The sequence below is a fragment of the Haliotis rubra genome, unplaced genomic scaffold (assembly GCF_003918875.1).
Source record: "Haliotis rubra isolate DU_JTF1 unplaced genomic scaffold, ASM391887v1 Scf17, whole genome shotgun sequence".
Lineage (NCBI taxonomy): Eukaryota > Metazoa > Mollusca > Gastropoda > Lepetellida > Haliotidae > Haliotis > Haliotis rubra.
In genome coordinates, this window is record NW_025765669.1 from 3,347,088 (window position 1) to 3,372,893 (window position 25,806).

Here is a 25,806-nt window from a genome sequence, read left to right on the forward strand (position 1 = left end):
CCCATGCTTGTCGTAAGAGGTGACAAACGGGATGGGTTGGTCAGGTTCGCTGACTTGGTTGACACATGTCATCGTATCCCAATTGCATGGAATTGTTATGATTTTCATGATGTTTATCACTGGATTGTCTGGTCCAGACTCGATTATTTACAGAACGCCACCATTTAACTGGAATATTGCTGAGCACGGCATTAAACTAAACTCACTCTTTCACTCCCATCATATTAATATTAAATGAGTGAAACAATAGACTGCAATACGTTTTAATATAAATGATTTTAAGTTCAAAATATGATGTATTAAAGAGCTAAATAGAGCTTTGTGTGTGTATACATGATTGTGATCTGTCCCATTACGAACATTTGACTAAATACATGAATCATCGTCCTATTAAAGGAGTGCGTGCTTCAGGTCCATTACTAGAGGGCTCGGACCCTTGGATCCGTCAGTCCACTTCCTCTCTCCTTCGCACAAATGTGGACATGAAAGCTATGAAGAACAGTTCTGCTAGTGTGGACATCAAGGCAGGACACATCTTCTTGAAGGACCTGGTGTGCTACTTGTCTCTGCTGGAGGCAGGGCGCCCTGAAGATAAGCTTGAGTGTGAGTACCAGACTGGACACTGGCCAAGATATTAAAACCAATTTAGGGGCGGTGAGGTAGCCTCGTGGTTAAAGTGTATGCTTGTCATGCTGAAGACCCAGGTTTGATTCCCTACATGGGTACAGTGTGTGCAGACCATTTCTGGTGTCCCCCATCTGTAATATTGCTGGAATATTGCTAAATGCAGCATAAAAGCATACTCACTCACTCATTAAAGCAAAAATATGGATAAAACAGAACAAGCTGACAGCTGTTTTTCGCATGATATTGAGACCTCTTGCACAAAGGGATCTCAGCACTAAACGGTAGTAACTACCAGGCTCTAACATAGACACTGTCATGGCGCTAAGATCGCTTTGTGAAAGTGGTCCCTGTTGTATAACATAGTCCACATAAATGATGACATGATGTACTTACATGTAGTGGAGCACTGCCAGTTAGCATTACTGATGCTTCTTGTTTTTGACCAAGGTACCATTGATATGTACTCAGGGTATATAGGGTAAATTCTATAACAAACCTAAATTCCATGATAAATGGGGTTTGTGGTATCTTTCATGATTATTTTTCTTTTTGTCTATCATGATAGTACCTATAAAGTTATAAATGATAAGATGATGTGAAATGAAACATAAGGTTTGTGTTCATATTGTGCCATACTGTTTACTGATTTATTAACTGTTGTTTGTTTTCTTTCAGTTATGTTTCGACTGTATGATTCTGATGGAAATGGCTTATTAGATTCCAGTGTGAGTTGTGTAGATACTTATTAATGTATCAAAGTTACATTCATTTATTGACTAAAGGAGATCACAGTGCTTAATTTACTGTGCAGAGTTGCTCCCCTTTACTGTGTTAGGATCTGCTTATCACTGGCTTGAAGTGAGAATCTACTTTTATCCTTGGGTTTGTTAGCACCTGCCTGGATATAAGAAGAGAACGTATGTGACTTTTGTCATTGAAGAAAGTTTTCTCTCTTTAAGCTTACATGCTCTTCTGACAGTGTATAAGGCGATGGTGTTAGCCTCATGGTTAAAGCGTTCACTCATCTCGCCAAAGATCTGTGTTCGATTCCCCACATGGTGGACAATATGTGAAGCCCATTTCTGGTGTCTCCTGCCTTGATATTGCTGGAATATTGCAATAAGCAGCGTAAAACCATATTTATTCATTTGTTCACTCCATCAGGGAATTACAAGACAATTAGGCCTTGTTTACATTGATAAAACATTTTGGTAGCTTGCATATTTTGTTTCTGTAAAGTAAGATTGATATTATTTCCAGGAACTAGACTGTATAGTGAACCAGATGATGTCCGTGGCAGAATACCTCGGTTGGGATGTGTCCGAGCTCAAACCTGTAAGTGAAATGTTTTACAGATGAAGGTGCCAATATTTTATGCTTCCTTTGGAGTTTAGTAAAACAGAAACAAACATATGGGCCATTTGACACGTTTGTAAAATTCAAGTAAAATATTTAAATAGTTAATATACTGTAAATGATGTAAAGTCATTAGGCGCTGCTAAACTATAAGCACAATTTAAATCTGTTGTTTGTTGTAAATCTTCTCTGTGACCTGCTATGTGAAGCCAGTGTTTCACACAAGTGAATTTGGCAATGTGTTTGATACACAGTATTCACAAAGAGACTTATAAATTTCAATGAAAAAGCAAAGTTACAAAAATCATTTTCAGATTAGGATTGTGCTGAGGTCTGTGTGCTGCTGTAGTGAGAACTAAGAACCAGTTTGAAGGAGATTGAAATATATCTTCATTTATGGCTTTTGGCATCGGGTGGTCAGGCTCGCTCACTTGGTTGATCCCAATTGCGTAGATCGATGCTCTTGCTGTTGATCACTGGATTACCTGGTCCAGGTTTGATTATTTACAGACCGGCGCCATATAGCTGGAATATTGCTGTGTCAAACAAGAAACAAATAAGATATTAAATATTAATCATAATTAATGTTATGTTTTATGTTTCTGCGCAGATTTTGCAGGACATGATGATAGAGATAGACTATGATGCAGACGGTACCGTGTCTCTGGAAGAATGGAAGAAAGGAGGAATGACAACCATTCCGTTGCTTGTTTTATTAGGCTTAGATACAGTAAGTATAGCCATGGGGTGGCTTTGTGGTTGACATTCGGTTTGGCCCACTCAAGACGGTGGTTCAGTACCACAGTGGGTACAATGTGTAAAGTCATTCTAAGGGTATCGTAGTGCATTTGCTTGTCACAGCAGTAGCCCGGGTCTGATTTTCCCCACATGGGCACAATGTGTGAGGCCTGTTTCCGATATTGGTTGAATATTGCTGAAAGCGACTTAATCCATACTCACAGACTTTGTGTGTTTGTGCTGTGATTGGCTGGAAATGTACATCTGTAACACTCAAGACATTGTGAACTTGAAAAAAGGTGGTGCTCATTACGCCATGGTGGTCGTCATTCTTAATCCTAAGAAGGTGGGCCGTTCAGAAAATCTGAAAAGCCATTGCTGATAATATGTATGATACATTGAATCTTTTCAGATTGGAATTAGTTCAAACAGTGCAGTATCATGGCTCATCCATAATTTGAATTTGCGTCATTTTAATATTAGATGGTCCAATGGCAGTGATTCAAGCATCAGTTCCAAAGTGGTGTGAAAATGTATTCACTCACTCAAGAATATGAAGGGAGCATTTTGAGCAATTATTACATCCTACTGCAAGTTGATTCCCTCACTCGCTGATGCACTCACAGCCATAGGTCCTTGCTGAATAGTGGTTTCAGACTATCAGACCCTTTGGTTAGAGGTTAAGTAACGGAAAAACGACTATAAGGCCAGACCAATTTTATTTCTGGTTTTACGGATGCGTTTGTCATATTTTTTCAAGAATAAGAAAAAAGTAAAAATTAATTTTCCCTGCTCAAAAAATAAAATCCTGAGGTTTTTATTGGCCATAAATGTGAACATACAAGAAATTTTGTTTTTAGATTTTGTTTTTTGCCCTATATACACTTCATAAATTGCCAAAAGTAACATACTTTGAGTATTTAGAAGGAATATTACTCTGAATGGTGATTTTATTTATATTTTTGTTTCCCTCCTGCCTTTAGGTTTTCTGAGGACAAAAATCCGTAAAACAAGAAATAAAATTGGTCTGGCCTAACCATGATACTCTTCAACCTTATCTCACTCAGTGTGTGCCTCATGTCAATGATAACGTGTTTCAGAATGTTCAAGATGACGGCTCGCATGTGTGGAGATTGAAGCACTTCAACCGGCCAGCCTACTGTAATCTCTGTCTCAACCTCCTGGTGGGGCTGGGCAAGCAGGGGCTCTGTTGTACATGTGAGTACCTCCTATACTTTCTATACCTTGATATGTACGTGACCCGTGAAAATTCAGTCAAGAACTGGTCTTCGGCAGCCCATGCTTGTTGTAAGAGGTGATTCTATAAAAACACTGTAACTTGCTGTACAGAAAATGGTTGATTTTCAAAGAGAAAGAGAAGTATGACCCATGTTATTTAAAATGGTCAAGGTCAACTTAGTGTGATTTGTAACAATCTGCCAAATCGGATCTGTATCCATTTTGTTCTTCAGTTTGTAAATACACGGTGCACGAGAGGTGTGTGCAGAGGGCGCGCCAGCATCGTGCATTACTACGTATGTCAAGTCCAAGAAGACCTCACAGGTAAACACCGCATGATCATCTGTTGCTTGTGACAGTGTAACAACAGCTGGATATGCAAGTACTAGGAGGGAGTGTAGGGGTCAGTCAGCTGAGCTCTCTATCAGATGTGGGGCAGTGGGGTAGCCTAGAGGTTGAAGCTTTCGCTCGTCGCGCCAAAGACCTGGGTTCAATCCCCACATGTGTACAATGTGTGAAGTCCATTTCTGGCGCACCCCGCCGTGATATTGCTGGAATATTACTAAAAGTGGCGTAAAACCATTCTCGCTCACTCTTACAGCAGGCCTGCCCTAGTAGTGAGTCATTATTGCCAGGTATCAGACAGTTAAGATGTTCATTACACAAATTTGCTCTGCCATTTGACAAATACGCTGGCCTTGTTGACATGTATGATGGTCTAAGAGACACATGTGGTCTCACCTTAGGCAAGTGAGTTTGTTCAAAATTGTCTCTGTTCACCCAGCAGGAAAATGTGTACCCGGTGGAAAAAGTCATGTGACTATAACCTTCTAGCGCCTAACAGGCAGCTTGGGTTATCCCGGGGTAATAATGTGCTGTGCCTTCATTGTTAGTGCCTAGTGTGGAGTTTGGCGCTATATAAATGGACACATTATTATTATTATTACCAATACGCTGGTCCAAGAGACCGATATGCTGGTGAAGAGGATAACATTCCACTGGACATTAGGGAACCAGTCACTAGGCTAGATTGAAGTTATCAAACTGACCAGTTGAGTGCCTTCCCTTTCAGTCTCTTACTGTAAAAACTAATACAGATAAAGTGGAAAATACTTTTTCGTAAAGACATGAAAATTTGTCATATCATTTAAAACTTGATAAAAATCTGTAACATTTTGTCATAATTCTTGCAAGTTTTCTATTTTTTGTGGCAGTAGTCCTGTTAGCTACCTCAGTTCTGTCATGATGTATATTCTATGAATGTGGATGTTCTCCAGACGATGAACCACCACTGGGTCGAGGGCAACTGTGTCGGCAAGTGTGACAAGTGTCGCAAGTCCATCAAGTCCTACAATGGAGTCACAGGACTTCATTGCCGGTGGTGTCATCTCACGGTAAGATCTCGGAGACTTTCGGCAGAAGGATAACCCTTGCTGCTTCTCTGTAAATACTCTGGGCAGTATGTCATAAAAAGGATGCAGGCAGTGATATACTGGTACACAACCTCATAAAACATAGTGGAGGAATGACAGGACACTGCCTTGTAGCAGTCACCCACTTCTGATTCAATCCTCACTCACTTCTGCCCCAATCCTGACTACTTCTGCCCCAATCCTGACTACTTCTGCCCCAATCCACTTCTGACTAAATTCTGATCCACTTCTGACTAAATCCTGATCCACTTCTGACTAAATCCTGACACACTTCTACCCGAGTTCTGACACTTCTGACCCAATCCAGACCGACTACTGACACAATCTTGACACACTTCTGACCCAATCCTGACCCAGTCCTGACACCCTTCTGACCCAGTCCTGACACCCTTCTGACACATCCTAACACCCTTCTGACACATCCTGACACCCTTCTGACCCAATCCTGACACCCTTCTGACCCAGTCCTGACACCCTTCTGACCCAATCCTGACACCCTTCTGACCCAATCCTGACACCCTTCTGACCCAATCCTGACACCCTTCTGACCCCAATCCTGACACCCTTCTGACCCAATCTGACCCAGTCCTGACACCCTTCTGACCCAGTCCTGACACCCTTCTGACCCAATCCTGACACCCTTCTGACCCAATCCTGACACCCTTCTGACCCAATCCTGACACCCTTCTGACACAATCTTGACACACTTCTGACCCAATCCTGACACCCTTCTGACACAATCTTGACACACTTCTGACCCAATCCTGACCCAGTCCTGACACCCTTCTGACCTTATAATGACTGACTACTAACACAATCCAGACTGACTACTGACACAATCCTGACACCCTTCTGACCCAATCCTGACCCAGTCCTGACACACATCTGACCGTACAATGACTGACTACTAACACAATCCTGACTGACTACTGACCAAGTCTTGACCGACTACTGACCCACTCCTGACCCATTCATGACCTACTCCTGACCTACTTGTAACCCACTGGTGTGTCTAGTCCGTTACTTTGGTACATTACATTCGGTTCTAATAAAAAGGTTGTGACCTTGAAACCAAGTCCCTCACCCCCACATGTCACCATGACCAACACAAGACAACAGGAGGGTACTGAAATATAGAACACATACAAAACACACAATGAACAACAACAAAAGTTGATCTATTTGACTGAATCAACCCTGAAAGTTCCCCAATACACAAACCTGAATGTTTTCTTGCAGTTCCACAACAAGTGTGCATCCCAGATAAAGCCCGAATGTGACATGGGAGACTACCGCGACCATATGTTACCTCCAACTACCGTCTGCCCAGCTGTGCTGGTGAGTAACGCTCTCTACCAAGCGATTCTTTTGAAGAAGGCGCATCAAAAGTTATAGCGTCTTTGATTCCTGTGTTAGTATTGATGGAAACATTTCACCAAATGAGTTTGGCCATATTCCCAGATGTCTTAGACACACTAACCTATAAAACTTACCGATGTGTAAATGGTTAGGATGTTGCAAGAGGGAGAGGATGTGACCTTCAAGTCTGTCTGGACCACATATAGGTACTAAACATATTCATCCCACACAGTTCCAACATGTTTCTTTTTAAGACTGATAATATGTCTTGGTATCAGATATTATTCATGTGGTTTTAGTTTGCAAATCAAGATTTGATAGTGTTTTGAAAGAAGATATAGTTCTAATCCACCTTTACATATGTGGCCAGTGCATGGGTATACAATAGAATATATACAGCGACAGTTAAAATGAACAGGAAGGGACCACAAATTTTAGTTCAGCATGACAGTAGTTCATCACACACATTTCAGCCAGAATATTCAGTAAGCAGCCAGGAATAAAAAAACCAGTCTGCTCTATATGACAGTTGGTTTTACGTGTGTTGGTTAGAAACTTAGTTTACTCTGTAGAATGAAATAGTGTGTGGGGATATTCTGTTAAAAGTCCTGTGGAAACTTGGGAAATAGAATGGGAAATATGTTCAATATATGTTCAGACAATCCTGATAAGGTATCTTACATGGGTGGTGGGGGAACTGAACCAACAGTGAAAAAGAATGCAAGCATGTAATTTTCCAAATGGACTGACAACATCAATTGATGCACTTGCAATCTAAGGGAGATAATGCATTGAGATTATCTCCCCTTGCTGTATTGGTTGGGGTAGTCTTGATACTGACGAGCTGTTGGGGTGTTTCGTCAGGTAACTTTCTCCATGACAATAATCCAGCCTTATGACAATAAGATGAGTCTTTGCCATGCACAAAATAATTTGCTGTGTATGCAATACGTAGGTCATTTTTGGTTTTATTGATTGTATATGTAATCAGGTACTCAGTACAGCTTAAATTGATTCTTGTTTTTAGTATTAGAAAACATTTTATTTGAGATATGGTACTCTTGTGTTTTTCATGCATGCATGCTGGGCAAAGCATGGGCTGTAATTTTGTTTTGTAACTAAAGCTTCTTATGATTTGGGTTTTAATTGCATGCTGCTGAACAATGGCAGCTTTTATGCTTCTCACATGGATGCAGTGATAGAAGTGTCCATGAGATCATTAAGTTTCCTTCAGAATGCATGTTTTTGTGGGTGTTTTTTTTCTTCACACTTTCCAGATACAGGAAATATTACAAATTAGCAGGGAATGTTGAGCAGATCAAATCATATCTATTTTTTTGTGTTATCATTTTTGCAGGGAAGTATTGAACATGTAGGAGGAAATAGAATATTTAAAACTGTTTACATTAACTGTCTAAATTTAGGTCAGTTACAAAATGTCATAAAGATTAAAAGACGAAATATCATATTAGGATATGTTATAAAAAATGCATACTTTTTGTACTTCCTTTTAAAAGTGTTAAATGAAATAAAAATAAAACCGTAGCTGTTTAATGGTTTGAAATAAGTAGAATTTCATCCTAAGCCTTATTTTGTTCTCATATTTGTGAACTACCATATAATGGATTTTTTCAGATCCAAATACACAGCAAAACATTGAATTAGCAGTGTCTTCATTGATAAGATGGCTGTGGGGTAGCCTCGTGGTTAAATCATTTACTTGTCACGACGAAAACCCAGGATCGATTCCCCACATGGGTACAATGTGTAAAGCCCATTTCTGGTGTCTCTCACCTTGATATTGCTGGAATATTGCTAAAATTCAATGATAATGATATACTGCAGGGTTTGTAGGTTACATGTCATGGATCAAAACGTCGCCAACATGTTTTTATCGTAATAGTGCATATATTGTAGGACAATCATGCTCTAAAACATATTATTCGGGTACAATGTAGTGATTTCAAGGGTTCAGATACGTGATGTGATAGGATTAGTGGTAAGGATGTGACGATGTACATTCACATTACGATTGATCCTCTATAAATGTATCCGTGTATGACATAGTGTTTGTTAAAAACCTCATACTTCTGTTTTGTTGGGTTTTGTAAAACTGAGAATGACATGGATTTGTTACACCACCACCAAGATCATTTTAACAATAAATATAATCCAATCAATTTTGAGACTAATAGAAAAATATTTCAAAAATAACCAGTCAAAACAAGTTCGATTTTATATAATATTTATAAAGAACTAAAAAAGATTCATGTGTCTTTTTATCACCTACCAATTCAAATCCAATCCTATCTTTAATATGCATAAATATGCATCTTTACATTTTTTAACCTGGCGACCAAATATTTCAATTTCAAATTCTGTAAACCCTAACCAGGAAGGTGTTGTCTTGTCTGTGTTTAGCTAGTATTGTCTCGTTATGCATGTCGCTCACATTTTCAGTTTGTTTTGTACTTTGATGTAGACATATTATGACACCCATCCACATCACAATCCTCATGTGAGTATGAAAGATGGCCTTACTAACACAGGAGTGCTCCACTAACGCTGTCACAGAGACCTGTCTATTCAGAACTTGCCATTATTCATGTTTCTTTCGACTGTTTACTTTGTTTCTTTAAAATGTAGAACTTTGTTATTTTAACCAAACCAGTTTTCAGTCTAAATTTAAGGGATACTAGAGCAGAGGAGGCATGGTTGCCCTATTGTCCATGGCCACCCCAGTTTGCTGTACAGAGTTGCCTCCCTTTGGCATGCCACTTACTCTGGCTTGCCGTTGAATTGGTTCGAATCCCTGTTCACCCTGATTATGTCTCATGGTTTATCAGCACCAAACCCAAGTCACTAGTTGCTATGACTCTGAGTCTCGGAGAATTACATCCTCGTAGTAGTGATTGCAGTGACTAGATACATTATAACAGAATGGACACTATCAGTCTGCAGGAAATACCAGCTTCAGGATTCTCTTCTCCACAATTTGCCATTATTAAATTTGGAAATAGCACTCATCATTGCAGTTCATGTTTTCTTCTGAAATATTCAGTCTGGCTTTTTTCTTCTGTTACTTTTTGTTTGATTTTCTTTTTCCTTGGAGGATACTGAGAATTTCTCTAAGGTTAATGATACTTTACAGTGTTTTTGATATTCTCTTAGCTGTTCACTCAGCAGAACCTGTAGCCCAACAAGGTTCATTGACCATACAGAGTTGCCTCCTTTGATGTCTGTATCCATTGGTATTTCAGTTTAAATCTGATATTCCCAGATTAATATGTATGGTATGTAGGCACCATGTCCCTGTCCATGTAGTGAATCTGAGAAGTGGAAATTTAAGCTGACATACTGTGACACAATTGAAATATGCTTGAGTTTTGAACCCAAATGCTTTCAACTAACACATCTGCTGCTACTTTATCTCATGCTTGGCTGATTTGCTGTGTATCTGTAAATATAATTTGTACAAGGATATATCTACTTACTGATACAATGTAGGCGTAATTTGTGGATGGAGACTTCTTTAATATACTATTAACCTGTGAAGGTCCGAGTTAGAATTGGCCCTCAGCAACCCATACTTTTATAATTATAGGAGGTGACTAACAGGATTGAGTGGTCAGGCTCGCTGACTTGGTTGACATATGTCATCGGTTCCCCATTGTGTAGGGTGATGCTCATGCTGTTGATCACTGGATTTTCTGGTCCAGACTCAACTATTTACTATTTGCTGAGTGCAATTTTAAACAACAAACAATCAAACCATTTCGTGTTATAGCAACATTTTGCAATCTTGTACCGTTGTGGTGTAGTGGTTAGAGCGTCTGCCCGGAGAGCGGAAGGTTGCGGGTTCGATCCCAATCGCGTCATACCAAAAGACGTTAAAATATGGTACTTGCTGGCCCCTGCCTGGCGCTCGGCATTAATGGGTACAACAAGGACTGTCGGCTCGGAGTCAGTATAATGTGTCTGAGTGGGGTATTCATGCTTCACTGCGGCATGGTATCTCAGTTGGCTAGCACTATAAAACCAGCTTCAGTCTGGGCTGGTACAAGCAGCCGCACATCCACATACACACGCATGCACGTCGTCATATGAGCGAACTATTCTCAAGCACGACGTTAAACCCAATTTCACCTCACCTCACCTTCAATAGTCTTATAAATTCCATACCGTTTGACAACAGTAGAAGATCAACTCCAAGAAGTCCCAATATGAGTATTTAGAAGTTGTTATCCATAAATTGTGTCTACTTTGCCATCCATCAAGAAATGCTCACCGAACAATTGATACTGATTGTATATTCTAGATGCTACAGAAATGTGGACTATATTGCTCTAATGTTGCAATTGGACATTGGTCATCTTCCTTATCAACCACTAACAGCCATTTTGGATTCATTCTATTTATACAATATATATTCTTTTTTCTTCCACTTTCTACATTTAACACTTGTGTCTCATGAATCAGACAGTTAATCATGGGAAGGCTCATCTGTCGACGGGGTATTCACAAACCTTCATTGTGTTCACATGCTCTAAGTGTGTTTGGAGAGGAGATCAACTTTAAGTTTTGAGTTTTCATTGTCTTTGATAGTTTTGTGCATCTTTCATGATTGTATTTGTTGTAATGCAAACAAAATGGATGTTTTTATCAAAATCTTAACATGCTTTTTCTCACTTTAGTTTGATTTTCTATTTTCTGTTAAAATATAATGAATGTTATTAATTATGAATTCAGCAATATGAATTTTACACATTAAATCTTGCTATATGTTTTGTTTGTATAAGGGCTTTTTATTTCTTTTTATTGCATTTTCTTTTTTTGCTCAAATATATAGGGAAACATATAAGAAATTTCAAGGACTGACATTGGCTGATGTCAGTATGCATGTCATGCCGAATGTCCTGCATAGATATGGCTCATGGTTTATAGTAAGTGATGCATATGGCACAGTAGGTAGTGTTGTATGTAAGAGAGAATAAAACAACACAGGACTGTTCTTCTCCAGCCTTAGTTGGGTACATGTGAACCGGTCCTTGGGTCCGCAGATTGCTGCATGCCAGGGACCTGTGTTTCTGGGTTCAAATGTTATTTCACCCTATTTTGCGGTTTGTTGACACCAAACCTGTGTTGGTTCGGGTAAGACAAAGTGACATGGTGTACAATAGCTGATATTTAATAATCAATCAACAAGAAGGACTATACCACTCTTGAATGTCTGTTGTAGAGGTAGAGTGAGTGAGTGAGTTGTTTTATGTGGCTTTTAGAAATGTGAAGCCCATTTCTGGGGTCCCCCGCTGTGATATTGCAGGAATATTGCTAAAAGAGTCCTAAAACTAAACTCACTAACTCCCTGAAAGTGTACTTCAGTCCAGTTCCACAGAGGGATTTTAGTGCTAAGACTGTTGACCCTGTGTTGTTTCAGGATCGGCCCCGCCCAGGCAAGACGACGCCCTCCAACCGTGACAGTCAGAGTCTGACTCAGCTGGACTTGATCAGTTCCGACGGGGAGGAACAAAGTGGGGGTGACCTGAGTGGTGACCAAAGCCCAAGCCAGCCATCTCAAGATATGCTACCGGCACCAGGGCCTGCAGTGAGTACACCCTCAGCTTGGACTCGTCCATTTGTGTCCGCTCTGTTAATAGCACTCCTGTTCTAACCAGGGCTCGATTTAAGTGATGTTAACCTACTTGCACCAGGTGCAACCTAAGATAAAAACCTAGTTGCACCAGCCAAATTCCAGTTGCAATGTAGTGTGTTAAAACAGGTTTCGGTGCACATAAACATATTTCTATCATGTAGTACCTGTGAATCCATAGCAACACAGAGACACAGCTGATCCCAGTTTACAATCTTGAGCTGTCATAGCCGAGACGTGTCTATAAATAACAATTGCCATAGCTATTCAAAGTTTAGAAAAAATTGAGTTGACATATTTATGCTTATAATGTTAGATTTATTGTTGATTTATTTCTCAAAAACTTACTTGCACCTGGTGCAAGTTAGACTAATAACTAGGTTGCACTTTGCTATAATGGGTTGCACCAGTGCAAGTAACAAAGCACTAAATCGAGCCCTGCTAACCCACCCCGAAAAACATCCCAGCAAGTCCTTCAGTATCTCTTTTTTGACCTCACCCCACCAGACCCGACAATCAAACTAAACAAATCAATTTCTGATGCCCCCCACCATGATATTGCTGGTATATAGCTAAAAGCCTACTGTAAATCCTTACTCCCACAAATAAAAATAATAATATAATAATAATAATAAAAAATAATAATAATAATAATTACTCACACACTCATTCACTGCTTGTCGTAGCAGGCAACTATTGGGTGGGTGTATTCCCAAATGTACCATACTTTACAACTGACCACTTTCTAAAAGGCAAAGTATATTGATCTGATCTGGCCTCATTGCTGTCAAAACACTGCCCTTATCGTTTAAGTCAGGCATAAAACAACATATCACCGAGTCTGTTGTAAACAACAAACAAACTAACTAACAAACAAGATTTTATGCTGGGTGCGTTGCAAGCCTGGAGTAAGCAAATGAATCACTTATCCCAGGCTTGCAACAGCTCGACGCGTTTCTCACTCTTCCAAAATGGCGAAGCGATTACAGTTTGTTTGTCTGGCTCAAATGAAGAAGGTATAAGAAGAGTCTTGATGACAAGCTGATGAAAATTATGATTGTTGATAACTACATTAAAGATGTGGAACAAACTGAGGATGCTGGGATGTAAGCTGCCTTTACCATTTCCCAGCAGATCGTGTCAAAAAATTCTTGTTCAGCCGTCAAATTCAAATTTCCCTAAGCAGCCATTTTGGTTTGAGAACGAAGTGACCTCATCCAGCGATGGGTGCGATTGAAAGCAGCGGGAAGTTAGCAGTCCGTTGTCAGATGAATCGCTGTGCATCGCAAGCGATTGGTTGTTTGCAGCGCACCCTATAACACGCCTCACTGTTGTATTCCAGGGTCAGAGCTCCTTCCAGATCACACCAATAGATGGAACACATCCATTGTTAATCTTCATCAATCCAAAGAGTGGAGGCAAACAGGGGGGAAAGTAAGTATTGCATGATAGTTCCCTCAATGCACAAAGCATGTATGTCTTCTTCAAGGAAGCTTTGCATGTGTAACAATCCATCTGTGACGAAGGAGTAAGAATATACCTGAAACGTCGTGTCCCTCATATTGACATCCATAAATGTCACGTGACTTTCTGTTTGATCAGATTTTCATCTCTTTTTATCAGATTTTAGTTGCATTGAATTTGTCCTGATCTATATAATACTCATGTTTTTTTCGATATTTTCATCTTTCCATGATACACAAACGATTGTCATAAAATCTCAAGCAAAACTCTCTGTCAAACGTTCAGCAGTATGGGAGAGAAGAGGGGTTTAACAGTGGGAATTATTTTGTAACTCTTTGAGTATATGATGAATGTCTATGTTCAATAGCTGATTAATAAATGGATGTTTGTTTGTTTCAGGCTTTTGCGGAAATTTCAATATTTATTAAACCCTAGGCAAACATACGACATGATAAGGAATGGGCCAATGGTGGGGTAAGTGTTCAGCTTTGTCAGACCAAGGCTTTGGTGTGTTTGTTCAGTTCTTGTAATTCTTGGCTGTACACTACCTCTATTACATCATAGCCATCAATCCTATATTTTGCCTGTCATGACACAAAAACTGAAACATTTTAACAGGTCCCTTTCTCTTTCAACTATCCATAATCAGTTGTGTGAGAAAGTAGTATTTCAGTTTTCATTCACTAATGATAGAAGTTGATGTGTTTGGCAAAACAGTTCAACCACCTACATGTTTTTAAAGTCCAATTTATCAACAAACTAAGCCTAAGAGTCCAAATGCTCAATTAGAAATAAGAATCCTCATTCTGTCTTGATGTTTCTTTGTACTTGCCATATTAAGACCCCTTCTCCAATAAGTGACCCCTTTTATCAGTTTTCTAACCTACTTGTGTGCTTATTACACGAATACAGTAGGTGTATTATCAATAATGTTTTCATTCACATGTTCCTGATATCATTATTCTTTCCTTCCACAGGCTTCAGTTTTTAAAGGATGTACCAAACACCCGTATTTTAGTGTGTGGTGGAGATGGTTCCGTCGGTTGGTTACTTGATACAATGGGTAAATGAATTTTTTGACAAAATATTTTTTCTTAATATCGAATGCATTTTTGAAATTGTTTTAATTATACAAACAGATTTACAATTCCTCTGCATCCTTTTCTCTGTTCTAGCACACAACCCATATCCTATATTCCAACATATATACTACCCATCAAAAGTTTAGACTCACTCAATATGCTCACTATATGTTATGAATATATATGTGGTTACATCGAAGATGAATTTCTGCCCTAACTTGGGGGAACCAACTGCAAACCTTATGCAGATGAATTGCACGAGGATCATGCATCAAATTGCTGAAATGCATGTGCAAATATCGTACATGTGAACAGATACGTTTTGGTGTAAGGTTTTGTTAAGAATTCGCCAATTTTCACTCAGTTTCATCATTTATAGAACTCATGACAATAATCTTTTAAATGTTACGAATTTGTTTTACAATACATCAGTTCATGTTTAAACAGTAACTCTAAACACTATGGAATAGTTTAGATCAGTAGACTGAAGTAAGTGGCTACATTTACACTAGTGAGTCTAAACCTATACATGGCCAACTACAGAAACCGTAACATATTGATATATGAGACATTATATAAATCATGGTTTTCCTACTGTGAAGAAAGGTGCAAAAAATAGTAGAAAAAAGAAATAAAAACATGAAGAAACTTAAAGAAAAAGAACTTCATTCTTCAAATGTTTAATATTTCATTGGTTATGTCCCTTGTTACAGACAAGTTGGCCTTGAACTACCAACCTCCGGTTGCAGTGCTACCTCTTGGAACAGGAAATGACCTTGCAAGGTGCATGCGGTGGGGTGGAGGTAAGCAAACAGGGATCACATCGATCTTTATCTCAGCCAGGAAATACATCATTCTTCTGTTTCTACTGTATGTTATCTGACACGATTGCCAATTGCCTGACATACTTTCTGCAATGCAAGTTTTAAGCACATGCATTGTGGATGTACTTGCTAAAGTGATAAAACTGCACAAAATATGTATGAATATCAGAGAATGATGATCATCTATTGAGAATGTACTGCATGAAATTTCTGTGCAACATATTCGTTTTGTATTTGCTTTCATATATTTATTGATTTATTATATATATATATACTGTATTTTGAATTTGATTACCTGTTTTGTTACTTTTGTACAATATTGCAAGTCGAGAGAACTTAGGTTTAAATGAGTATTTATTACAAATATTGTCTTACCAGCTTTCATTGCTCATTGCTAAGGTCCAGTTACCTGTAAATGTCCTTAAATGACAAGCCAGAGGTTAAACATGGGGTGTTTCTTCAAAGTATTGGCCATATTCAACAGCGCTTGACCCCCGAGACCTAACTCTCAACTATAACAATAATAATAAGAACATTGTAAGTCTGGGCCCCGTTTCACAAAGCTCTTGGAGCGCTACGACTGTCGTAAGTCAGTGTTTCAGTATAGGAGGTACGAATGCTACGAGAAAAGTTACGAGATCCTAGGCTTACAAGAGCTTTATGAAACGGGGCCCTGGACAAGTACAGACAAACAGACACATGAAACCACAAAAACATACTAATCGCTTCTGTCAATACATTTCTATGGTTACACACTCACTCTCACTCTCATACACAAACACTATTGTCAGCACAACAAGTAATGGTTATAGCCTTAACCTAGAATACCCACCAAAGTACCCATGAAGGTCCGGGTTAGAATATTGATCTTCAGTAACCCATGCTTGTCATAAGAGGCGACTAACGAGAATCGGGTGGTCAGACTCACTGACTTGGTTGACACATGTCATCTTATCTCAATCGATGCTCATGCTGTTGATCACTGGATTGTCTGGTCCAGACTTGATTATTTACAGACCGCCGCCATATAGCTGGAATATTGCTGAGTGCGGTTTAAAACTAAACGCACTCACTCACCCACCACAGCCTTCAGTGACAGTAGACATTACACTTAGCTCATGTTGCAGGTTATGAAGGCGAGAGTCTGCTCAAAGTGTTGAAGCGTATTGAACACAGTACGTGCATCATGCTGGACCGGTGGCAGATCGAGTTCAGCAAACCAGAGGGAACAGATGAGGAGGAAGGGGATCCCATCCCCTACAACATCATCAACAACTACTTCTCCATAGGGGTGGTGAGTGACTTGTGGATGTCATGGAACACATACATGTATACAGTGGGGACTTTTACACAAGATCCGAGTCAGAACTGTCTTCAGCAACCAGAGTCAGAACTGTCTTTGTCAACCAGAGTCAGAACTGTCTTTGTCAACCAGAGTCAGAACTGTCTTTGTCAACCAGAGTCAGAACTGTCTTTGTCAACCAGAGTCAGACACTGTCTTTGTCAACCAGTCAGAGTGTCTTTGTCAACCAGAGTCAGAACTGTCTTTGTCAACCAGAGTCAGAACTGTCTTTGTCAACCAGAGTCAGAACTGTCTTTGTCAACCAGAGTCAGAACTGTCTTTGTCAACCAGAGTCAGAACTGTCTTTGTCAACCAGAGTCAGAACTGTCTTCAGCAACCCATGCTTGTCGTAAGAGTCAACCAAAGAGGCGACTAGCAGGATTGTGTGGTCAGACTGGCTGACTTGGTTGCCACGTATCATTGTATCCCATTCCGTAGATCGATGTTCAGGATGTTCATCACTGGATTATCTGGTCCAGATTCCATCATTTACAGACCGCTGTCATATATATAGCTTGGATATTGCTGATGTGGTGTTAAACAACAAACAAACAAATTTTACCATGCAACTTGCCATGTGATGAGACGTATTTGTGGATGACAAGGCAGCCTGTGTGTTGTCAAGTCTGGACCAGACAATCCAGTGATCAATACTGTGGGCAATGACCCTTGCTGTAAGGATGCAATGACACGCAATCATCCAGGGCACTGAGACTGACCACACAATCCATTAAGTCACTTCTTAAGACCAACATAAGGGGGTGGTGGGTAGCCGAGTGGTTAAAGCATTCGCTTGTCATGCCGAAGACCCGGGTTTTATTCCCCACATGGTACAATGTGTGAAGCCCATTTCTGGTGTCCCCCGCCGTGATGTTGCTGGAATATTGCCAACAGCAGCGTTAAACTCACTCACTCACTAAGACCAACATATGTTGATGAACTATTCTAACACAGGATTTCCATGGAGGAATATCATTATAGCTAAGAAAGCAGAAATTACAAGTCATATTCTCAATTCTTATATTCTCATATTGTGGAATGTCCATATTCTCATGTTCTGTTTCAGGATGCATCAATATGTCATCGGTTTCACATCATGAGGGAAAAACATCCAGAAAAGTTTAACAGCCGGTGAGTGGTGACTGCATTGATTCTTGTGTAAACTCAACTGTCTTGACCTTCTTGAAATATGGTTACAGAATAACTATCAGATATAAACATGGTTCAACATTTCATCTTTGTTTTCCAGGATGAAGAACAAATTTTGGTATTTTGAGTTTGGCACATCGGAGCAGTTCAGCTCCACTTGCAAGCATCTACATGAAGACATTGACATTATGGTGAGGACAATCAACTTCTCAAGAATACCTCAGTCATCCTCGATCTCTATTCTGTTGTATTAGATACATTGATGTCACCAACTTAGATCTAGGGCAGTACAGCTTGAGATAAAGCCCCACAGGACACCACATGAAACCATATTCCCCAAGACAACAAATTGATCTTACTACCATGTTTACCATTTGACACATTTTGAAACAAGATGTCAATGAGCTTTTGTTGTCATTTTGCAAGAAAATATTTGGTTTATGATTAGGCTCTGTGCATCACATGCATATTAAGACAGTGATCCTTAACATAAGGGTGTGGTGGGGTGGCCTTGTGGTTAAAGCATTCGCTCATCACGCCGAAGACCCGGGTTCGATTCCCCACATGGGTACAATGTGTGAAGCACATTTCTGGTGTCCCCAACATGATATTGCTTGAATATTGCTAAAAGCGGCGTAAAACCCAACTCACTTACTCACTTAACATAAGTCTTTTCACTGTAAGGAGCATAAATTGCAGAGATCACAAATATGGGCACGTCTTTTCAATAATGATGGAGCGTATTTTGCAGTGATACAGTTATATATCTCTGTAAGGGGGTACACGGATACTAAAACATCATTAGTCAGTCAAATGTATTTATGTAATTAATATTATATTAATATGATATTGGTTTCCCCTCCTCCCAGTGTGATGGTTACTCTCTGGATCTGGCCAACGGCTCCCCCCTGGAGGGTATTGCTCTACTCAATATTCCAAGTATCTATGGAGGTACCAACCTGTGGGGTGAAAACCCTAGCCAGAAGAAACGACGGAAAGCTCAAAAAGCAAAGAAGGACAAAGACAAAGAGTTCTCCACGAGCAGCATGTCGTCAGCAGAACTCAACTCTGCTGTGCAAGGTCTGTTTTGTTGATTTGTTGTTTAATGCCACTCTGTGATATTCCACCTATATCACAGCGCGGTCTTTCTCGAACATTACTGACAACACATTAAAATAATACATGTAAGAATAATAATAATAATAATAATGCTAATTTTTGGGCCTAGGATCCAATGCAATGCTGTCCTCTGGCGTTACATTATTACCCTGACGGAATTGTACTTTCAAAGCCGCTACTAAGTGCTTTGCACGACCATATAGGTCCATACAGCCGCTTCTCAACAGCGGGGTGGACTGAGTGCAATGTGGATGAAGTGCTTTGCCCAGGGACACAACACAGTATGAGTCCCAGGTCACAAATTTTTGGTGTTTGGTGTCTCCACTGGGATTCGAACCCGGGCCTTTGGCATGAGAGACCAGCATGCACACCGCTACACCACATGTATAATATCTGTAACCATCAAACCTAGATATGGTCTTAATGGGGGGTTTCCAATAAACCATGAAATGAAAATGAAATGTCAAAAGATTGTGACAAAAATTCATGCCTTAACTCACTTGATGATTCACAAGAATAAATAGATAAATCTGAATAATGTGCTTGTGATTTCTGAAAACAAATGTTTGATTCATAATTGTGACTTACACTGTTTTGTGCATTTTGGGATATTTAGTTCTTAAATGTTATTCAAGTAAAAAATGTCAATGCAATTAATGATAATTTGTATTTTGTTCATTTTTGGTCATTTTGATGTAGTTTAAATTCTTTCTCAAAAACTGGTGTAGTTGAGTTGCCGTTATTTTAATCTGTTGATAAAATATTGGACATTATTTCTTGGAACCTGCAGCTGCAGTAGTCACAGTTATTCCATGTTTATTATGCATCATACAACATTGCATTTTATGAAACCTTTTGGCATACTGACATATATATCCAGTATTGACTGTTTAGGAAAGAGATTGGTAATAAATTACATTGTATACTTTGCAGAAATTAGGTGAGAGAGTGCCAAATAAAATATAAATGTGACCAAAAGGTCTGTTTGCTTCTTTTGTTTTTATGTTGAATGTCTGTTGCAGATGTTGGGGACAAGCTGATTGAGGTGGTGGGTCTGGAGAACAGTATGCATGTTGGTCAGGTCTATGCCGGGCTGCGGGCATCCGGCAAACGTCTTGCTCAGTGCTCACAAGTTGTCATTAGGTATGTTTTGGTGGCAAAATGTTGTCATTAGATGGATATCAGTGATCACAACTTGTCATTAAATGCATCAGTGCTCACAAGTTGGATATCAGTGCTCACAAGTTGTCATTAGGTATGTTTTGGTGGCAAGATGTTGTCATTAGATGGATATCAGTGATCACAACTTGTGATAATATGTGTCTGTGCTCACAAGTCATCATTAGGTATGCATCAGTGCTCACAAGTTGTCATTAGGTATGTTTTGGTGGCAAAATGTTGTCATTAGATGGATATCAGTGATCACAACTTGTCATTAAATGTGTCAGTGCTCACAAGTCATCATTAGGTATGCATCAGTGCTCACAAGTTGTCATTAGGTATGCATAAGTGCTCACAAGTCGTCATTAGGTATGCATCAGTGCTCACAAGTTGTCATTAGGTATGTTTTGGTGGCAAAATGTTGTCATTAGATGGATATCAGTGATCACAACTTGTCATTAAATGTGTCAGTGCTCACAAGTCATCATTAGGTATGCATCAGTGCTCACAAGTTGTCATTAGGTATGCATAAGTGCTCACAAGTCATCATTAGGTATGCATAAGTGCTCACAAGTCGTCATTAGGTATGCATCAGTGCTCACAAGTTGTCATTAGGTATGCATCAGTGCTCACAAGTTGTCATTAGGTATGCATCAGTGCTCACAAGTCATTAGGTATGCATCAGTGCTCACAAGTCGTCATTAGGTATGCATCAGTGCTCACAAGTCGTCATTAGGTATGCATCAGTGCTCACAAGTCATTAGGTATGCATCAGTGCTCACAAGTCGTCATTAGGTATGCATCAGTGCTCACAAGTCGTCATTAGGTATGCATCAGTGCTCACAAGTCGTCATTAGGTATGCATCAGTGCTCACAAGTTGTCATTAGGTATGCATCAGTGCTCACAAGTCTTCAGTAGGTATGCATCAGTGCTCACAAGTTGTCATTAGGTATGCATCAGTGCTCACAAGTTGTCATTAGGTATGCCTCAGTGCTCACAAGTTGTCATTTAATATGTGTCAGTGCTCACAAGTTGTCATTTAATATGTGTCAGTGCTCACAAGTTGTCATTAGTTATTGTTCATGCTATCAACCATTATTTGGCAGAACCAGATTGATTCATAGTCCTCAATGGTATAGCTGTGTATTTTGTAACACAGTACCTTTCTCATGTACAACATAAACATCTATTACCCGTACTAAACTTTTCATGTGGATGATAGATTAGTCTTTTGAAACACACTTGACATTTTGAGAAATAGTTTTGTATATCCTGGAGGAGAAAAATGCAAGAATTGAAGTAGTATATAATGAAATTATAACACAGCAGATGTCATCATTACCATGATTAATGATTGATTGATATACTGGTGGTAATATAACATTTAGCTACCAATTAAGACAACAGGCCGATACTGAGAGAAAAAGGCATGCATTGTAAAGTGTGTTATTTGACCTATTTCACATCTTGCTTTCAGAACAAGAAAACGATTTCCAATGCAAATAGATGGCGAACCCTGGATGCAACCACCGTGCACTGTGAGTAGGAGACAAACCTCCGACATTCAACACGTGTAGATTATGAACACCAGTTTGTACATCACAATAATAATAAGGCCCCTTATTTAGCCCTAAACTCCACACCACACATGCATGCTGTAACTGCATACAACATGATCAACATTTTTACCCCGTATAACTCAAGCTGCCTGTGAGGAGCTAGAAGGTTCATAGTCGTATGACTTATCCAGCCAGGTACCCATTTTCTGCTGGGTGGACAGTGGCAATTTTGAACAAACTTGATTATTTCTTTATATGGGCATCACATGACAAGCACTTATAACATGTTTACGCCTACGTTTAAGCCACAAATAACACAGCTACTGGATACAAATTGCATCTTGGAATAATTGCATACATCTAGCTGTTGTATTTTGATTTTCCTAAAAGGGAATGGATTGGTTTGGTATCAAAGACACAGCCTTTTGAGTTGCCTGCCTTTGGCACACCTTAAACTATGATAGTGGGTTCGAATCTTTGCTTCCACATCAAGCTTAGACACTGTGGTATTACTCGAATAAGGTTTAAGCCCAACTCTCTTACTCATTCACACCTTTTCCTAGGACATGCTTGTCATAAGAGGCGACTAATGGGATTGGGAGGTCAGGCTTGCTGACTTGGTTGACACATGTCATCGTATCCCAATCATGTAGATCAATGCTCAAGGTGTTGATCATTGGATTGTCTGGTCCAGACTCGATTATCCAGGCTTGATGTCACTGTTTTACTTACAGATCTATGTTACACACAAGAACCAAGTGCCCGTACTGATGGCGCCCCCGTCAAACAAGAAGTCCAAGCTTTTCAAACTTTTTAAGAAGTAGCTCAGTCTGTGCAGTGCAAGGTGAAGGTGAGTGTAAGAACCAGTTTAACGAACAATACCTGGACTTTGGGACTTTATGTACTCAACTGTACATTGACCATCCATCAAACCCGTGAAGATCCAGATTAGAATTGGTCTTCAGCAACCCATGCTTGTCGTAAGAGGCGAATTACAGGATCGGGTGGTCAGGCTCAGACCCAGAGACTGACACATGTATTGGAGAATTCATGATTGAGTTAAAGAACCCTGTAGGTGAGAGTCGATTGTATTTCAACAGGTGCGAGTAATTTTTCCAACCATGTTATGCTATATGTATAATTTCACTTTAATTTTACATATTAGCCTATAAATGCATTATTGTTGCACATCCAGAATGGCCACTATTTCATTGTATCCAAATTTTGTAGACCAATGCTCATTCTGTTGATCATTGGATCGTCTGTTCCAGACTTGATTATATACAGACCGCCGCCATATAGCTGAAATATTGCTGAGTGCAGCGTTGAACAACAAACAAACAAAAAATGGATCATTGCTGCTCATTCAGAATGGCCACCGAGTTCTTGTCTCAGAATCAGTTAACAACAATAGAATTACATCATAATGGTTTAAAATGTGTGAAGATTCAGGTTAGAATTTGTCTTCAGCAACCCATTCTTGTCATAATAGGCAAATAACGGGATTGGTTGGTCAGGCTCGCTGACTTGGTTGACACATGTCATATACCAGTTGTGCCATTTGAGACTGACATCCAATGATCGAGGGAAACACAAAGCGCCTTTGAGCAAGTGATCTGGATATTGGTGCTATATATATATATATATAAACAACAACAACAGTTGTGTAGATTGATGCTTTTGCTTTTGATCGCTGGATTGTCTGTTCCAGACTCGATTATTCACAGACCGCCGCCATAAAGCTGGAATATTGTGGTGTTAAAACACAAACCAACCAACAAATATACAAATGTAATGGTTTAACCTTGTATTGCAGGCTATCCTTGCATTGTGGAACATTGTGGATCAGCAAGTTGAGCCCTTCACAGCTAATCTAGCGCAGTAGCCCGAGGTCCATATATAGGCTGATGCAGGTCATCGCTTTTACCAGTTGTAGCCCCGGTCAATAGCCATGTCCGCTGTCTCGGCCATACTTCTTGGTGCAATATTAAACAACCATAGCTTTTTACATGACGGCATCCTCCCATCTTGTTTCTTGTTACTGAGTGTAGCCCAAATCCCATCTCAGTAGTTATCAAAATTGTCATTTCTTTGTTGCCATGGTTACCTCCATTTCTTTTTGATGATTTATATCATTTAGATTTCTATTTTATGTTTATATGTTACATGCTTATCACTTCACGAGAAACTTTATATTTTTTTCCCCTTTATTATTTAATATTCATATTGGGAATTTCAGCATTAATTTTGTAGAAATCTATTTATTTTTTTGTAGTTTTTGTTTATATATTTTAATTTCTTAGGAATGTATATTTTTTTACATTCCTGATTTCAAGGAATCAGAAATAAAGCAACAGATGGGTGTGAACTGTACGAAGAATTATCTTGTCATAATATTTCAGTTTGGGTCATTTTCTAGAAATTTAAACAATCAGTCATACTAGTAAAGGGGGATTTCCATATATTGAGGGACATTTTGATATTGCTGTATACTACTTTCACTGTTACACTCAGGTATTTTTGATGTGCAATTTGCAATATTTGATATGCCACATCTCTAAATGTAATATTGTACCAAGAACTACATCACTGAAACCCTCTTCCCTATATATGCCATTAGACTATTCCATATGAATGTGTGGAAGATACCAAGAATGCATGGTAGGGGCTATAACATAGGTCTAGATTACATCAACCCCACAACCAATGGGCAGCTAAATAAGATAATAATTTCAATGCCAAATATATGTTCTTAGTGATGTGTTCTGACACTGTTCATGGTCGAATCCGTTGACAGATGTAATAAGCATAGTTCTGTGAATGCTGAGTATATTTATTTGAAGGCTCAATCATGTGAACTTTTTCACTATGGCCTTGAAATTAAACAGTTATCAAAGTGTTTCCATAGCTTTTCTGAAGACAGCTATGCTGCTTTATTGAGGGTTTAACCAATATTTTAAATCGATTTTCAAGCATGTAAATGTTTATGATGGTGATTTGGAGACTTAAAACTTTCTGACATAGTGCATGTTTCACATGTTGATAGTTCTTGCTTTATGTATCACATCCACACAGAGAATAATCAGTCACTTCTATCCACAAATACTGAATCCATAGGATGTAAAATGCTAAAAAGGTTAGAAAATTATATGAGCCAGTGAGTATGCAATATTCTAGCGCCAGAAATGGGACACCAGAAATGGGCTTCATACATTGTACCCATGTGAGGAATTGAACCTGGGTCTTCAGCGTGGACGCTTTAACCATTAGGACGCTGAAATTTAACCATTAGGCTACCCTTCATCCTTTGAAGTACTGTTAGATAAATTTAGTTTATCTGTAGAGCAAATCCATTTTATTAATGGATAACTGAAAATCTAAATGTAAATGGACTGATGTAGTATGGAGTTGTCTGTAAATAGGCTGATAATGCTCACTGTAGCTATTTCTGATTGAGACCAGCTGAGATATATACCATGTAAAGAATTTCAGTCACTGATATTCTGATGTTAAAGTGAAGGTGAGAGAAATGGTTGATAAAAGAATTTATTCTGAGGCTGTGAGGTGGCAGGAAAAGCATGATTTTGTACTCAAACACACACACACAAAAAACGATTTTCTTCAAACATTATGACTGAAAATAGAAAACGAGGTGTATGTGCATGATTGAATAAGTTAACACTAATGTGTTAGGTTGATGGCT

General features: G+C 39.2%; 1 protein-coding gene across 1 annotated transcript in view; it reads left to right on the forward strand.

Moving 5' to 3' along the window:
* LOC124272479 (diacylglycerol kinase beta-like) overlaps positions 1-25,003 on the forward strand; it is an 86,075-nt gene extending 61,072 nt beyond the window's left edge. The window contains 23 exon segments of the mRNA XM_046707659.1: positions 397-603; positions 1,303-1,352; positions 1,888-1,962; positions 2,594-2,713; positions 3,822-3,939; positions 4,194-4,231; positions 4,234-4,284; positions 5,238-5,354; positions 6,633-6,731; positions 9,235-9,270; positions 12,190-12,357; positions 13,745-13,836; positions 14,266-14,340; positions 14,844-14,929; positions 15,662-15,751; positions 16,900-17,066; positions 18,181-18,245; positions 18,364-18,454; positions 19,133-19,343; positions 20,405-20,525; positions 22,022-22,082; positions 22,838-22,953; positions 23,920-25,003. Of these exon segments, the coding sequence (XP_046563615.1) occupies positions 397-603; positions 1,303-1,352; positions 1,888-1,962; positions 2,594-2,713; positions 3,822-3,939; positions 4,194-4,231; positions 4,234-4,284; positions 5,238-5,354; positions 6,633-6,731; positions 9,235-9,270; positions 12,190-12,357; positions 13,745-13,836; positions 14,266-14,340; positions 14,844-14,929; positions 15,662-15,751; positions 16,900-17,066; positions 18,181-18,245; positions 18,364-18,454; positions 19,133-19,343; positions 20,405-20,525; positions 22,022-22,082; positions 22,838-22,927 (2,228 nt within the window). The 3' untranslated portion in view covers positions 22,928-22,953; positions 23,920-25,003.
* Positions 25,004-25,806: the final 803 nt, after the last annotated feature.